Source organism: Dendrobates tinctorius, unplaced genomic scaffold (genome assembly GCF_039654945.1).
Source record: "Dendrobates tinctorius isolate UK_male_01 unplaced genomic scaffold, ASM3965494v1 ptg000323l, whole genome shotgun sequence".
Classification (NCBI taxonomy): Eukaryota; Metazoa; Chordata; class Amphibia; order Anura; family Dendrobatidae; genus Dendrobates; species Dendrobates tinctorius.
Window position 1 is genome coordinate 520,509 of NW_027361990.1, and position 17,937 is coordinate 538,445.

The 17,937-nt window shown below is 44.4% G+C and overlaps 1 protein-coding gene and 1 long non-coding RNA gene across 2 annotated transcripts in view; one reads left to right on the forward strand and one right to left on the reverse strand.

The window, feature by feature from the left end:
• Nucleotides 1-17,937, forward strand: part of LOC141074099 (uncharacterized) — a 94,341-nt gene that overhangs the window by 31,319 nt on the left and 45,085 nt on the right. The window lies entirely within an intron of this gene.
• The window catches only part of LOC141074089 (vomeronasal type-2 receptor 26-like), a 30,283-nt gene continuing 19,546 nt past the window's right edge, over nucleotides 7,201-17,937 (reverse strand). Inside the window, exons 5-7 of the mRNA XM_073561604.1 lie at nucleotides 8,394-8,615; nucleotides 8,189-8,312; nucleotides 7,201-8,105 (exon numbers count right to left, since the gene is read on the reverse strand). Of these exons, the coding sequence (XP_073417705.1) occupies nucleotides 7,201-8,105; nucleotides 8,189-8,312; nucleotides 8,394-8,615 (1,251 nt within the window). The remainder of the gene's footprint in view (nucleotides 8,106-8,188; nucleotides 8,313-8,393; nucleotides 8,616-17,937) is intronic.

The window sequence follows — 17,937 nt, forward strand, 5'->3', positions numbered from 1 at the left end:
CAATGGGCTGGGTTTAACTTGATTGATGCTAGGTTCGTCCAGGTCCGAGGCCTCAATCCACATACTCTGTCTAGACCCATACTCATAATCGCCATTGACTCTGCCCCCTTGAGACAGTGAGACAGGGGTATTTTACTCAAGTCGTCCGAGGTTTACATCTTCAGGTGAGGGCCATGCTCTCTGAGGTGATTGACTGTTATGTGTTAGAGGGTCTGCCCTCACCTGTGGTACGGGGACTTCGTTGGCTCGCTCTGACTTAGGAAGTAGTAAAATGAAGTGAGTATTGTCAAGGACACTGATTGGGTACCCGGCTTGCTAGGGTGGATACCCAGTCTGTGCCAAAATACCTATCTGATTTTGTAGATGTGTTCTCGGAGCAGGGGTGCCAAGAACTCCCTCCTCATCGTCCTTACGACTCTGCCGTTAATCTTGTTCCTGGTGCAAAACTGCCTAAGAGCAGACTATATAATATCTCCGATCCAGAAATCCAGCAAGGCAGGTCATGAAGGACTACATCACGGAAAGTTTGGCAAAGGGACATATCAGACCATCCTCATCCCCCATTGCCGTGGAGTTCTTTTTTTGTAAAGAAAAAAGGGGGGATTATACCCATGCCTAGATTTTCGCGAACTCAATCAGATCATGGCCCGGGATCCATATCTGCTCCCTTTCATCCCAGACCTCTTTACTCATATTGTAGGAGCAAAATGGTTTTCAAAACTGGATCTCAGGGGGGCGTATAATCTCATTCACATTAAAAAGGGGGATGAGTAGAAAACAGCATTCAATAAGCCTGAGGGACACTATGAGAACCTAGTGATGCCTTTTTGGTTGATGAAAGTGCCCGCTGTCTTTCAGCACTTTGTAAATTATATCTTTGGTCACCTTGTAGGCAGATTTGAGGTTATCTATCAAGGTGACATATTAATTTATTCACCTGACCTTGAGTCACACCAGGTACATGTCAGGCAGGTCTTAAATATACTCAGAGACAAACCTGAGAAGTGTATGTTTTTAGTTGAGGAGATCCGTTTCCTCGGATATGTGTTGTCATCCACCGGTTTTCGCATGGATCCAGTGAAAAGTCCGTGCAGTATTGGATTGGGCTCGTCCTGAGGATTTGAAGGCATTACAAAGGTTTTTAGGTGTCGCCAACTGCTACCATAAGTTCATCAAAAACTTTTCATTAGTAGCCAAACCTCTTACGGATATGACTAGGAAGGGGACGGACTTATCCAAGCGGTCTAGTCCCACCAGAGAGGCATTTGATACTTTTAAGAGGTGTTTTTCATCTGCGCCGATACTCATACAGCCAGACGTCTCTCAGTCTTCTATCATTGAGGTTGATGCGTCTGAGGTGGGAGTGGGTGTGTTTCCTGGTAAATAGCAACCATGGACTTATTTAAAAAAAAAAAAAACTCATCCGCTGAGAAAAATTATGACATTGTTAACAAGGAACTATTGGCTATTAAGTGGGCTTTTGAGGCATGTTGGCATTTTTTGAGGGTGCTGTACATCTGGTTATGGTGATCATGAATCATAAGAGCCTGGCATATTTGAAATCGGCGAAGCGCCTAACGCCTCGACAGGCAAGATGGACATTGTTCTTTATCCTGTTTAACTTTTTTGTCACATATAGGCCGGGGAACAAAAACCTTAAGGCAGATGCCATATCTCTGTTTTCCTGGGAAAGGAAATAATTGTGAAACCGGCACCTGTTCTTCAAAAAGGAGTGGTTATTGCGTCTATATGTTCCTATCTTGAAAGATAGGTTGTTGATGCTTGGGGGAACGCCCCTGCCACTTGGTAAACTGTTTGTTCCTGTTAATCTTCATCTAAGAGTCCTTAGTGAACATCACGATTCAGTGTTAGCCGGGCATTCTGGTAATAAAGCCACCCCTGATCTTACTCTGCATTTTTGGTGGCCAGGAGTTCATCAGTATGTCCGCGAGTATGTAGCCACTTGCAGTGTCTGTGCATGTTCTAAGACCTTTCATATTCGTCCATTGTGGGCTCTCCAACCATTGGAGATTCCCAGCAGAACTTGGACTCACTTGTCGGTCGATTTTATCACAGATCTAAATGTGTCGGTGGAGAATACTGTAGTTCTGGTGGTCATAGGTAGATTCAGTAAGATGTCTAATTTTATTGCATTTCCATCTTTACTGAACTCCAAGTCCTTGGTGCAAATTTTCATCAGGCAAATTGTGAAATTACATGGGATCCTGACCGATTTTGTTTCTGACCAGGGGTACAGTATGTTTTGGAGGGCATTTTGCAACCGTCTGGGGATCCATCTGTCATTTTCTTCTACATTTCACCCGCAGAGTCTCGAGATTTATCTTTGTTGTTTTGTGTCGGAGAATCAGGAGGATTGGGTTACTTATTTACCGTTAGCCGAATTTGCTGTATATAATCGTTGTCATAAATCTAGTGGTAAGTGTCATGATCCAGGCCAGGTTTTGAATCCTGTCTCTCGTTCCCGGTCTGGTTATATCAAGGGTTAACTTTTCTCTGCCTCGTTCTGGCACCAGGCCAGCTATTTCTATCCACAGCATCCTGCAGGCGGTGTCAGTTATAGTTTCTGACTACTGCATGAGTAGCTGACTCTGCTTATACCCTGATTTGTCCTGCTGCTTTCTGACTGTACCCATGACTGTTTATTCCCCTCTTCCCATCCCGACTCTGTGTTCCCCTTTCAGGTTTGGACTCCCTGGTACTTGAATCGGCTTGGACCCTAACCTGCTGAAGATGGGATCCAAATAAGAGTGTGGCTGATCAGAGACCTTTGGTGGGTGTTGGTGATTTGGTGTGGTTGTCCTCTTGGAACAATACATTGAAGGTTCCATCTTGGAAACTGGGTCCCAGGTTTATCGGTCCTTATAAGATCGTAGCCGTCATCAATCCCATAGATTCCGCCTTGCTTTGCTACCCACCTTTAGGATCCATAGTGTATATAATCCATTCTCCTCAAAAAATACGTTACATCTTTAATACTTTCACCGCTACCACCAGCTCCTCTCATTGTCGATGGAAACTTTGAGCTTTAAATAGCGAAAAATCATGGATTCTCGTTTAGTTTGTCGGTCTCTTCAGTATCTGGTACATTGGTGGGAGTACGTTCCTGAGGAGAGGATGTGGGTACCAGCATCTGACATTCATGCGATCAGACTGATGTAGTCTTTTCACATGGCACACCCTGATAAACCCAGTCCTGAGGTTCCGTAGGTCCCTCGTAGAAGAGGGTGGTACTGTCACGGGGTTACCTCAACAGAGAGGAGCCAGAAGCCTGCAGCCTCTGATTGCTCCTACTCCTGAGCTGAAAATAAGCACTTCTTTTTAAATGGTGTTTATTTCATTTGGCAGAACAGGGGTTAATTGGCCATGTTGGAAACTGTGGGAATATGAGCTCCCAGCTGAGTTCAGTTAGCCACTCCCATTCCCCTTATAATATGAGTCCTGATTCAAACCCATGTCAGAGCTAGCTTATGCTGCATGGCTTAGGAGGAGAGGTGTTCATATGAGAAGGAGTTTTGGAGGATTTATCTGTGACTGTTGCGTAGTTTGTAAATGTGATAATTCCCTTCCTTGTCCTACTTTGTTTTTTCCTCCGTCCTCCACTCCCGGTGCATTCCTCTGTTATATGTGATTAAATATTTGTATGCCTGCTATTTTCAGTTACTCTTGTTTGTGTTGCCTTGTTTGTCAGGTTGGTGTACTGTGGTGCACAGTAGCGCCCCTCTTCTTTGGGTGGGGGAAGAGAACAGACGGAGGGCTAACTCAGGAGATAAGCCAAAGGTGGCGACCCGGGCATTTTCACCTGCAGAAGTATCCCAGGAAATTGGGTGAGCTAGGGCGCCCCCTAGTGATAAGGGCAGGGAAGAAGCCCCTGGTACGGGGTCACCCGACACTGAGTCATGACGTTGTCCCTGTCTAATCCTGAATAAAGAGTCAGCAGCAGAATGATTGTAAGCTGGCTCATCAAACACTCTACAGAAGGCAAGGCTAAAAGGTAGATATAAAACACATTATAGGATTGTCTTGCTCCCATAATGAAGCAGCTCATGTTAAGGAATCTTCACACCACAAAGATAAAATACAAGCTATTTTCAACTGTTCAGAAATAATGTTGGGGTCGAAGTTCAAAGTAAACAGTACATTTGTCTAACAAATCCTCAATATGCCTTAGGCTCTCCATAAAAAGGAGCAGAAGTAGGCAAATGTTTAAATTTTTCCAAGAGGATTATTCTTATGTCCTGGATAAGAGAGTCTTTGATGTCAAGCAGATGTCGAGCAAGTAGTGTAACAACAAGAGTTTGTGACATTGCATCCATAAGAGATCATGCGCAGCCTGGACAACCTCCTGTTGGCTCACAGCAACTTACTTAACCAGTCCAGATAAGTCTTCTGTATCCAGCAGGAATGGTCTTGAAACTGTTGCAGCTTTGGAATCAGAGTATTTCTCTGAGAATCACTAGGAACCCCGGTGATCAATAAGTTATTCCCATTCTGCAGGAGAAAACCCTTTGTTCCCTGAACATTATTCCTTCTTATTCTGTGCCTCACCATCACTTTCTGATCTGCAGCTATTGGATGAAGCTGCTCCTCACAGACGTCTTGCTATGCCCCTGTGTAACATCTGCAGCCTGGAAGTTTACAATGTGATAAATTAAATTTTACTTCGATAATCTACATCAACATTAAATGAATTATGTACATAGTAATAAAATGAGACATGCACTGATGAGCAAAAGGGTAACAATGTTTTGAACATTTGATTTTCAGGCTCCATATCTCACCAGCTACTACTGATTCAAACGTGAGACTACCATCATTTTATGGACAATCATCTTGGCTATCTCATATATAAATGTGATTTGCAGCTATTTAGTATATGATTAATTATGCAGATTCTCGTCATGTCACCGCATTGTTACTGTTTTGTTCCTGGTGGTGGAAAAATATTTTTCTTCCTTTACACTACATATTACAACCTGTTCTCACATCACTAATGGCTCAGTGTGTTATTAGGTTGATTCCCAAACGAAAAGTCACTGGTTTGAATCGAGGAGCCGCCATAAAGAAGATTTCCCAAGAAAAGAGAAACGGCGTCATCCAGCTCATCGATATCAGTATCTCGGCCAAGAAATTTGCCAAACTGCATCATGTGAGCACCATGACAGTTGGAAGAATACGAAATTAAGTCCGTCCATCCATTCAAAAGAGGAGGACATCCAGGCAAAATATCGGAGTCAACAAATCGGCTCATCACAAGGTCTATCAGTTTTGGTATGACAAACAGCAGTGGAGGGGGCTCGTAACCTTCGTATTAGTGACATCACAGACGTCCATGTGACACATGTTACACAAGTCTGGAATGATGGCCCAAAAAAAGAAGACTCCTCGAGTTCTATATCACAATAAGAAGTGTCTGCTCCAGTTTGCAAAAAAGTACAAAAAGTGGACAGTAGAAAATTGGAAACGGGTGATTTGGAGTGATGAGACAAAAGTCAATAGATTGCTCTGATGAGTGCAAATGGGTCTGGAAGAAACAAGGAAAAGGGCTAACAGGTTGAGAAATTTAAGGAACTGTCAAGATCGGTGGAGGAAGCCTGATGATATGGGGTTGTTTCACAGCCAAAGGCATTGTGTCACGCTCATGCCTTGGCTGAATGGTGCAAGCCGTGGGGTTGTGTTGTGGCCCCACTGTGCCACAAACCAGACTACCCTGGAAGGGGTGTGACTACGACAGCTACCCCGGTCTTCGCTGGAGCCTCTGATGGTGAGGTCAGGCTTGTGCGGCAGATAACTGTCGGGTGCCACTCCAGGGGGGTGTCTGGCTGTGAATGCTGATCCCACTCGGGGACAAGTCACTTGGACAGGTGTGACTGACAGGCAGGCTGAGACACAGGGCAAGCAGACATGGCTGAGACACAGGGCAAGCAGGCACAGCTGAGACACAGGGCAGGCAGGCACGGCTGAGACACAGGGCAAGCAGGCACGGCATGGTACACTGGCAGGCGGGCACGACATGGAGGCACAGGACAGGCGGGCACGGCTTGGAGACACAGGACAGGCGGGCACGGCTTGGAGACACAGGACAGGCGGGCACGGCTTGGAGACACAGGGCAGGCTGGCGTGGTATGAGAAGGAACAGGCAGGCGCCTATTCACACAGCAGATGCAGGTAACGGTATAGGCAGGAAGGAGTGGAGTGTGTTGGGTCAGGTTAGGAACTGAGCCGCAGGAGTGCGGAGTAGTCGGAGCCGCAGGAGTGCGGAGTAGGCGGAGCCGCAGGAGTGTGGTGTAGGCGGAGCCGCAGGAGTGTGGTGTAGGCGGAGCCGCAGGAGTGCGGCGTAGGCGGAGCTTGCAAGAGTGCGGTGTAGGCGGAGCTTGCAAGAGTGCGGCGTAGGCGGAGCTTGCAAGAGTGCAAAGTAATAAAGGGAGGACCGCATGACCTGGAGCAGTGATTAAGTTGGTGTGCAGTGATGGGAGGCCATGCAGTGATGCCATCAGGTTTGTTACACATTGTTTACTCTACTAGGATCAATGGTGGTCTCAATACCAAGCTATATGTGAGTATCCTACAAGATGAGTTACTTCGTACACTTGAGTACTATGGATATGAAAAGGATAACAGTGTTCAAGCAGGACAACGACCTGAAGCATATGTCGAGATTGGCGAAAAAATGGTTCAATGACCATAAACTAGAGGTGCTGGACTGGCCCCCAGACCTCAACCCAGCTGAACACCTGTGTGTAGAGGTGAAGGAAATGCTGTATACATATCCGAGTCGAGAGTCATGCACCGACTTTGGGAACGCGTAGAAGATACCTGAGGTCAGATTTCACTCGAGACATGTTTGAATCTAATCGAGAGCAGCCCAGAAGGATTCAGGCAATGTTGAAAGCCAAAGGTGGATTTATAAAATACTATCAAAATAATAAAAATTTAAATTTATTAGGAGCAAAACAATAACAATGCAGTGATCTGATAAGAATCTGAATAACTAATATGCTAAATAGCCTCAAGTCACATTTATGTATGAGATAGCCAAGATGATTGTCTATACAATAATGGTGGTCTCACGTCTGAAGCATTAGATGATGGTGAGATATGGAGCCTGAAAGTAAAAAGTACAAAACATTGTTACCCTTTTGCCCTTAGTATAACTCTACAAGGATAGAATCATGTCCACTCTCACGCAGTCCAGCTCATTATATAGGACTTTGTATTTTGCTCAGGTCTGCAGAGAATTATGTAACATTTAGGGAAAAATATACAGCCTAAAAGTCCAGCGTTAGAGGTCAAAATGGCAAATATCTCCACGGCCACCATGTATTTGCCTCTAGTGCTGAGATAAGCTGGGATCATGGCTATCCAGACACTGCAGAACACCAGCATGCTGAAGGTGATGTACTTGGCCTCATTAAAACTGTCCGGTAATGTCCGGGCTAAGAAAGCTGTAATAAAGCTAACAGCAGCCAGAATCCCCATATAACCCAGGACAGAGTAGAACCCGAGATCAGAGCCTTCATTACACTGAACTATGATCTTCTCTGTATAAGAGTGTGTGTCCAGCTCCTGGAAGGGGGGACAGAGGGTTACCCAACTCATACAGATGACCCCCTGGATGGAGGAGCAGATCAGGAGCACACAATTCGGGAGTTTTACTCCTGTCCATGTTCTCCACACACTTCCAGGCTTGGTGGCTTTGAACGCAATGTAAACCATTATGGTTTTTGCCAACAACGAAGAGATGGATATTGAGAGTAGTAGTCCAGTACAGATCTGACGTAACATGCAGGTACCATCAACAGGACGACCAAGGAACAAGAAGACACAGAGGAAGCTGAGCATGATGGACACCAGGAGAATAAAGCTCAGGTTCTTGTTATTTGCTCTCACGATTGGAGTGTCTTGATATCTAACAAAAATCCCCAATATTACTGCAGTCACTGTAAGAAGTAAAATGGATCCCAATAGAGCAGTCAGTGATATCCCATGATCAGAGTAAGAGAGAAATTCTACCAGTTTGGGGACACATTGGGTCTTGTACTCATTGGACCACTCATGGTCAGGACATGTCCTGCAGTTTTCATTGTCTATAGGAAAGAAAATACGAAATATCACAAAATATGACTGAATTTGTGACCAAGGCTCAGGTGTAGATAGAAGTAGTACCTACCAGAGGTGTTTGATATTTCTCCTTCAGAACAAGGAATACAGCCATAACAACAAAAATAGATTGTATTTCCTGGGACTTTTCTGCTTCCCGGTAGACAACTTTTTGTGCATTGGGACTTTGGTTTCTAAATTCAAGAGACACAGTTTTTCCTTATTATAAAATGAATCATATATAAAGCCTATGCATTGCCGGGATAATATATTACCTCATTGTTACTGGTTTTCCACTGAATTAAACTGTCGTTGATGGAGAAGCTTGGCAGATTGAGGTTATCTAAAATTTTAGGTGAAATTTGACCAACAACGCTCGAGTGCAAAGTTTGATTGACTATAATGTGGTTATGGATTTCGTAATTGTCAAAGAGTTCTCCATGCTCTGTGAAAACCCTCTCACTCAAAAATGTCAGCTCTTTCAAAGTATGGAATACCTATGGATTCAAATAAAAATAAATATGTAACCACACATTAGAAATATAACCAGCAGCAATCATGGAAAGCCTAAAAAGTGACCTACCTACACATGTATAGACATGTTCTTCCTCTTAGCTCATCTTCAGATGAACTGCACAAGATGAGCAGCTTTGAACCAGACATGATTGTTTGATGCTGTAAGGTGCACAGGGCGGTAATTATGGGCGAGGGGCTGCTGTGGTCCCACACCCTGGCACCCTACAAATAAACAGTGCCCAGATTCCCCTGTGCTATGCGTGTGGTGCCTAACATCCACATTTTGGTCGCAGGCCTCTGCTATCGCCGATTATTCAAGTTCTTTATAAGAGATCTTGACAAAGACTTTTAGGGTGCGTGCACACGCTGCGGCTTGCAGTGCGGATTTGGCCGCGCGGATTTTGTAAAATCCGCAGGTAAATCTGCAGGTCAAAAGACCTGCGGTTTTACCTGCAGATTGCTCTGCGGTTTTGCCCTGCGGTTTTGCATCTCCGCAATGGAGGAGATGGCAAACCGCAGCAGAATCCGCAGAAAGAATTAACATGTCAATTCTTTCTGCGGTTTCAAAACCGCAGAAAAACCGCGCGGAAAAATCTGCACCTACTGCACTGCGGTTTTTTATTCCCATAGGGAATAATGGTACTGTACACCGCAGCAAAAACTGCTGCGGACCCGCAGCGGCCAAATCCGCTGTGGAACCGCAGCAGAATCCGCAGCGTGTGCACACACCCTTACAGTCAAAATGCGTCGATCTGCTCACATGTGCAATATACCCGACAATATGTGCCATTTGAAGTGGAATGTTTTATTTGAAGTGGAATAAAAGTTAACTTTTCACTGTTACCAACATCGCTGGATTCTTTTTCCCTGTTCATTTTTTAATAAAGAAGTTTACTTAACTGTTTTCATCATATTGAAATCCGCAGTATTGGGCACAAATTTTTCCACTTTCAAAGTGCACCGCACGTTCTGACGTCCGCTGTTCGCTAGCCCTGAGCTATCCATTGCCTCTCTGGCATCTCGATTCCTAGGATACTCCGGCTCTGCCGCTTCCATGAGTCCCGTCCCGTAACTCCTTTATCCAATTCTCCATCCAACTTCCTCTCCTAGGAAGATATTGAGGCACGCTTCTCAGTGCCTCAGTTGGGCTTTAGACTTCGGACATTCCATTAGTGTCTGCTCTGAGTTTATGGCTGATGTTCTCTTGCTGCTGAACAACCTGTGCTCTTCGTGCCCTCAGACCTCCAACTACTGCTATCTCTCCATCTAATCTCTTACTCTCTCTCTGCACTAATCAGGGATCAGAACGTGTTCCTCTTATTAACTGGCTCTGCCCATCCCACACTGGGCTGTTCCTGAACACACAAACTGTTTCTATCCTAAACCTGACTACTTCCTGAACTTATTGAGTCATCCACTTATTATAGCAATACATTAACCATGCGCCTTGGTGCCTATAAGGTTCTATTTCTATTGCAAGAAACAGACTTGATAAACGAGGAGGGGGTGTCGCATTGTATGTTAGAAATGCGTATATCTGCACAGAGATTGAAGCTTCAGAGACTGGGAGTTCTGTGGAAACTGTTTGGGTAAGAATACAAGGACAGAACAATGGAAAGGACACCATTGTAGGCATTTACTACAGGCCGCCTGTGCAAGCTGTAGATATGGATGAACTCTTTATGCATCAAATGGCCAAGTTCTCCAAAAAATATGACATAGTTGTCATGGGAGATTTCAACTATCCAGACATTTGTTGGGAATCTCTCTCAGGCAAAACTAACAGGTCAAGGAAATTCTTATCCTCTCTTGCTGACAACTTTATCTTCCAAAAGGTAAAGGAGAAAACAAGGGGAACTGCTACCTTGGATCTAATCCTTATAAACAGGGAGGAAATGGTTGAGGAGGTAAAAGTGGCTGGGACCCTAGGAGGTAGCGACCATGCTATTTTAGAATTTTGGATAACTAGAGGCGGAAGACCTGTGAAGACTCAGACGTCAAGGTTAGATTTCAGAAAGGCAGATTTTAAGGGATTCAGAAAGAGAATTGGAGGGATCCAATGGCTGGATATCCTTAAAGACAAAAATGTCCAGGAAGGATGGGAAATCTTGAAAAATGAAATTCTCAAAGCACAGTTGTTAACAATTCCGAAAAGAGGGAAGAATAGGAAGCATTTAAGGAAACCAGGATGGATGAACACAGAACTTAAGCACATGCTAAAAAGGAAGAAAAAAATGTTTATAAAATGGAAAGAGGGAGGCATATCTAAAGAAGAATATAATGCTGTCTGCAGAACCTGCAGGGCACAAATCAGATTATCTAAAGCTGAAAATGAATTGAGACTTGCAAGAGATGTCAAAAGCAATAATAAAGGATTTTGGGGATATGTCAAAAGTAAAAGAAAAGTCAAAGATGCTATAGGATTTTTACAGGATGAAAATGATGAAATGGTAAGACAGGATGTTGAGAAGGCTGAACTTTTAAATTCCTATTTTGCATCTGTTTTCTCTCAGAAAGGAAATGTAACATCAACTGTTATTCACTGTCCTATTAAGGGAATAGAAGAATCCAGGATATTTATAAACAGAAAGATAGTGAGGAAACACTTAGCTAACCTAAATGAATTCAAGTCTCCAGGTCCAGATGAATTACACCCCAGAGTACTGAAGGAGATAGCAGAAGAAATTTTTGAACCCCTCTCCATAATCTTTGAAAATTCTTGGAGAACAGGAGAAGTGCCAGAAGACTGGAGAAGAGCAAATGTTGTTCCTATCTTCAAAAAGGGGAAGAAGGTGGACCCAGGCAACTATAGGCCGGTGAGTCTGACTTCTATACCAGGAAAGATCTTTGAACAAATTATTAAACAACATGTATGTCAATACTTGGATAAGAATGAAGTGATTAAACAGAGTCAGCATGGGTTTGTAACTAATAAGTCATGTCAGACTAATTTAATTTCCTTCTATGACGGTATTACTGATTGGGTGGATCAAGGAAATGCTGTAGATATAGTATATCTTGACTTCAGCAAAGCATTTGACAAAGTATCTCATACAATCCTTATTGAAAAAATGACTAAGTATGGAATGGACAAGGCAACTGTTAGGTGGATTCATAACTGGCTTAGTGATCGGACCCAAAGAGTGGTCGTAAATGGCTGCACATCCAGTTGGAAGAATGTCTCAAGTGGGGTACCACAGGGCTCTGTCCTGGGCCCTGTATTGTTCAACATCTTTATCAACGATTTAGATGAAGGAATTGAGGGTAAACTGATTAAATTTGCTGATGACACAAAGCTAGGAGGGATAGCTAATACTAGAGAAGAGAGAGAGAGGATTCAAAAAGATTTAAATAAACTGGAGAAGTGGGCAGCAACTAACAGAATGGTTTTTAACAGGGAGAAATGCAAAGTACTACATCTGGGCAATAAAAATGAAAAAAGCATATATAGAATGGGAGGAATAGGGCTAAGTGACAGCACATGTGAAAAAGACTTGGGTATACTAATAGATCACAGACTGAATATGAGTCAACAGTGTGATGCAGCAGCAAAAAAGGCAAATGCAATTCTAGGATGTATTAACAGAAGCATACAGTCTAGATCACGTGAAGTAATTATTTCCCTCTACTCCTCTTTGGTCAGACCTCATCTGGAATATTGTGTCCAATTTTGGGCACCACATTTTAAAAAAGACATCAACAAACTGGAGCAAGTTCAGAAAAGAGCGACCAGAATGGTGACCGGTCTGCAAACCCTTTCTTATGAGGAAAGGTTGCAGGATTTGGGAATGTTTAGTTTGCAAAAGAGAAGACTGAGAGGAGACTTAATAGCTGTCTACAAATATCTAAAGGGCTGTCACATTGTAGAAGGATCAACTTTATTCTCATTTGCACAAGGAAAGACTAGAAGCAATGGGATGAAGCTGAATGGGAGGAGACACAGATTAGATATTAGAAAAAACTTTTTGACAGTTAGAGTGATCAATGAGTGGAACAGGCTGCCACGAGAAGTGGTGAGTTCTCCTTCAATGGAAGTCTTCAAACAGAGGCTGGACAGACATCTAACTGGGATGATTTAGCGAATCCTGCTTTGAGCAGGGGGTTGGACCAGATGGCCCAGGAGGTCTCTTCCAACTCTACGATTCTATGATTCTATGATTCTATTCAATATAAATCATTTTTTTGCAAACAGAGGTTATGCTCGTTTTTCTAATCAAGGGAGAAGTACATGACCGTCCCGTTCACCCTCTTACAATACTATCAGTTGACGTTTAATGCTCTGGGACAATAGTGGCCACTCAGTAGTTGTGATGTGAGTCACAGAATCTCAAGGGTTTTGCTAGCATGCCCTAATGATGTATTGAATATGTGTCATGAGAAATGAAAGCCATTAAAAAAAGTTTGCAGAAAGGTGAATGTGGCCATGTCTGTACGATGAGCTGCGGTTGTGACAATATCTTGCATGGCCAAATTGTAGACAGAATATATGGGCATGTTTTTAGTACCTCTACCGCCACTGGGAAACCAGGAAACCTCCACATTCACCATCATTGTGTTACTCGTCTGTGCCAGCAATTATCTCTGAAATCATCACCCAAGGCTGGCACAAGAACCGTGTGGGACTGAGAATTTAAGAGTCTAAGGGGTACTTCACACACAGCGATCTTGCTAGCAAGATCGCTGCTGAGTCACAAGTTTTGTGACGCAACAGCGCTCTCACCAGCGAGATCGCTGTGTGTGACACCTATCAGCGACCGGCCCCTCTGCCGGTATCGCTGATCGTTGTTGGAAAGCCCTGGACATTTTTTTGATCGCTGGTCTCCCGTTGGCCAGCACGCATCGCTGCGTGTGACAGGCGGGAGACCAGCGATCAGGGAGCTGGAGCTGGTAACCAAGGTAAACATTGGGTTTCTAAGCGCCATGCAGGGCTTAGAAACCCGATGTGTACCTTGGTTACCAGCTTCCTGCACCAGTGCGCTGGTTTCTAACATACACAGCGGGTAACTAAGCGACGTGCGTCACTTGTTACCCGCGTGTCGCTGGTGCTGATCGCTGGTGAAGCTGCCTGTTTGGCAGCTCACAAGCGATCATGTAGCGACACACCAGCGATCCTGACAAGGTCATATCGTTGTCGGGATCGCTGGTGCGTCGCTGTGTGTGACGGGGCCCTAAGTCTCTCTCTCCAGTCGTCACAACTCGCCTAACTACAATCTTTAATCTCTCCCTCTCCTCTGGCATTTTCCCCTCCTCCTTCAAACACTCTATCATTGCTCCATTACTAAAGAAACCCACCCTCGACCCATCCTGCACAAACAACTACAGACCAGTCTCCAATCTCCCCTTCATCTCTAAACTCTTGGAGCGCCTGATATACTCACGCCTTACCCGTTACCTCTCCACTCATTCCCTCCTAGACCCTTCACAGTCCGGTTTCCGCCCCCTTCATTCAACAAACTGCACTCATCAAAGTGACCAATGACCTTCTGACAGCAAAACGTAACGGTGACCACTCTCTGCTCATTCTTCTCGACCTTTCTGCAGCTTTCGACACTGTTGACCACCCTCTCCTACTCTCTAGGCTCCAGTCACTAGGCATTAAGGACACTGCTCTTTCCTGGTTCTCCTCCTATCTTTCTGACCGCTCCTTCAGTGTTCTGTTTTCTGGTTCCACTTCATCTCCTCTTCCTCTCACTGTCGGGGTACCTCAGGGCTCAGTCCTTGGCCCCCTTCTCTTCTCTCTCTACACGGCCCCAATTGGACAGACCATCAGCAGATTTGGCTTTCAGTACCATCTTTATGCTGATGACACACAACTATACACATCATCCCCTGACCTTACCTCCGCTGTACTACAGAACGCCACTGACTGTCTGTCTGCAGTCTCCAACATCATGTCTGCTCTCTTTGAGAGAGAGCGTTTTTTTCCTGTTCCAGAAAGGCTTTTAGGGTTAAAATGCACGAAAGGAAAAAGTTCCAGGCATGCGCTGTTTAAAAAAGCGGGTCCACCACTGAAAAAAAAGTTCCTTTGTCCGTCTACTCCAGACGGCGGACGCTTAAATTCTAATAGAGCCGTTAAAAAACGGATGCAACAGACGACCATCCGTCAAAATCTGCCGCTAATGGAAGTCTATGGGAAAAAAGTCGGATCCGCAAAAAAAGGGCAGATTTTGACTGCCGTCAAACAACTGAAGTGTGAAAGAGGCCTTCGTTCCTTGTTAGTTGTGTTTTTTGCCTCCCTTGTTCAACACTCAGCTCCATTACTTACTTTTCAGAAACTCATCTTCTTCTTAGCTACAAACTCTACATCTGAGCTCAAACTTGTGTATATTATTGTACAGTGATTGCTTTTAAGTACTGTTGTGACCAGGGCTGGTTTTACACAAAGTGGGGCCCCGGGCAAAAGGTTTAAAGTGGGATCTCAAATGCTAACATATTGCCCCATCACACACAAACATTTAGGTTGCAATTACATCCGCTAAGTTCTGGCCGTTAAATGGATGTGATCGACAATATTCAAGTCGTTCGGCGTTTCTTTCCCAAACTATTTACACAGGTTGGTGAAAAATAATGGGCATCGAATGATCACTAGTAGATCAACCTGTCCCTGTACAGTTTCATGTTATCAGCAGCACTTTACATTGAGCGATGTGCTACCGAGAACAAGTTTACATCTGATGTGCTGCCGAGAACAAGAATTAGAATATCATCAAAAAGTTAATTTATTTTCAGGTCTTCAATACAGAAAGTGACTCTCCTATATTATATAGTCATTACACACAGAGTGATCTATTCCACGTGTTTATTTCTGTTAATGTTGATGATTATAGCTTACAGCCAATGAAAATCCAAACGTCATTATCTCAGTAAATTAGAATAATTAACAGTAAACACCTGCAAAGGCTTTGTAAGCGTTTATAATAATAATAATAAATTTTATTTTTATAGCGCCGACATATTCCGCAGCACTTTACATTTCAGAGGGGATTTGTACAGACAATAGACATTACAGCATAACAATAATCACATACAGTAGAATATAACAAATACCAAGAGGAGTGAGGGCCCTGCTCGCAAGCTTACAGTCTATGAGGAAAGAGGTAGACACGAAAGGTGGGTGGTAACAGTTGCCCTGATTGTATGGACCAGCCATAATGTTAAGTGTGTAACAGTACAGACACAGAGGGCTAATGGATGCATAAAGCATGTGGGAACATGATGCTGGGAACCTGGTTATGGTAAAACTTTTGGCTCTGCCACACAGGGATAGGTTAGGTTAATGTGTTGAGGCGATAGGCCAGTCTGAATAAATGCGTTTTCAGGACACGCTTAAAATTGTGGGGATTGGGGACTAATTGTATTGACCTGGGAAGTGCATTCCAAAGAATTGGCGCGGCACGTATAAAGTCTTGGAGACGGGAGTGGGAGGTTCTGACTATTGAGGATACTAACCTCAGGTCATCAGCAGAACGGAGGGCGCGGGTAGGGTGGTATACTGAAACAAGGGAGGAGATGTAGGGTGGTGCTGAGCCATGGAGGGCTTTGTGGGTGAGGGTAATAAGTTTATACTGAATTCTGGAGTGGATGGGTAGCCAGTGTAATGACTGGCACAAGGTAGAGGCATCGGTGTAACGATTGGCGAGGAATATGATCCTGGCTGCAGCATTCAAGACAGATTGGAGAGGGGAGAGTTTGGTAAGAGGGAGACCGATTAGAAGAGAGTTACAATAGTCGAGACGAGAATGAATAAGAGAAACAGTAAGAGTTTTTGCAGAGTCAAAAGTAAGAAAAGATCGAATTCTAGAAATGTTTTTGAGGTGCAGATGACAAGAGCGAGCCAGTGATCGAATGTGGGGGGCAAAGGAAAGCTCGGAATCAAGTATGACCCCAAGCCAGCGGGCATGTTGCTGGGGAGTAATAGTGGAACCACACACGGAAATGGCAATGTCGGGTGTAGGTACATTAGTAGCGGGAGGAAGGAGTTCAGTCTTTGACAGGTTCAGTTTCAGATATAGTGAGGACATGATATTAGACACAGCGTTTAGACAATCGCCAGTGTTTTCAAGAAAGGCTGGCGTGATGTCAGGAGAAGAAGCGTATAATTGGATGTCATCAGCATAGAGATGGTACTGGAAACCAAATCTACTGATTGTTTGACCAATAGGGGCAGTGTACAAGGAGAAGAGGAGGGGGCCTAGAACCGATCCTTGAGGAACCCCAACAGTAAGGGGAAGGTGAGAGGAGGAGGAACCGGCAAAAGAAACAGTAAAGGAGCGGTCGGAGAGATAGGAGGAGAACCAGGAGAGAACGGTGTCCTTGAGGCCAATGGAATGGAGCATAGTGAGGAGGAGCTGATGATCCACAGTGTCGAATGCTGCAGAGAGATCCAAGAGAATTAGCATGGAGTAATGACCATTTGATTTAGCTGTTAGCAGATCATTAGAGACTTTAGTGAGGGCAGTTTCAGTGGAGTGTAAAGAGCGGAAACCGGATTGGAGAGGGTCGAGAACAGAGTTTTCTGAGAGATAGCGGATAAGACGGGAGTGGACCAGGCGTTCCAGGAGTTTAGAGATGAAGGGAAGATTAGAGACAGGTCTATAGTTAGCGGCACAGTTTTGGTCGAGGGATGGTTTTTTAAGTAGTGGATGTATGATGGCATGCTTAAATGAGGAGGGAAAAATACCAGAAGAGAGAGAGAGGTTAAATATTTTAGTTAGGTGAGGGGTGACAGCAGGGGAAAGGGACTGGAGGAGATGTGACGGAAATGGGTCACTGGTGCAAGTAGTTGGGCGAGAAGATGCAAGGAGCCTGCTTACTACTTCTTCTGTGACTGGTTCAAAATCAGAGAGTGAGTTAGATGCAGTGGGGGAGGGAGGACAGTGCATGGTATGAGGGGATTTGGAGATAATTTCCTGTCGGATCTGGTCAATTTTTTCTTTGAAGTAATTGGCCAGATCGTCAGCTTGGAGCTCCGTGGTTGGGGCCTGTACTCTTGGATTGAGTAGAGAGTGAAAAGTGTCAAAGAGACGTTTCGGGTTATTGGACAGTGAGATGATGAGGGTGTTGAAATAGGTTTGTTTGGAGAGGTGAAGGGCAGTGTTGTATGTTCTAAGCATAAACTTAAAATGGATGGACAATCCAGGCTGCTAGCTCTGCAGCTTCATCCCTCCTCCCTTCACACACACACAGAGCAGTGCCACCCCCCCTCCTCTACAGCCTGTGTTCGCACTAGTAATAGGAGACCCCCCTGCTGTTACAACCATTTGTTTCCTTCTCTCCTCTTCAGAGCGGGAAAAACTTCTTTGT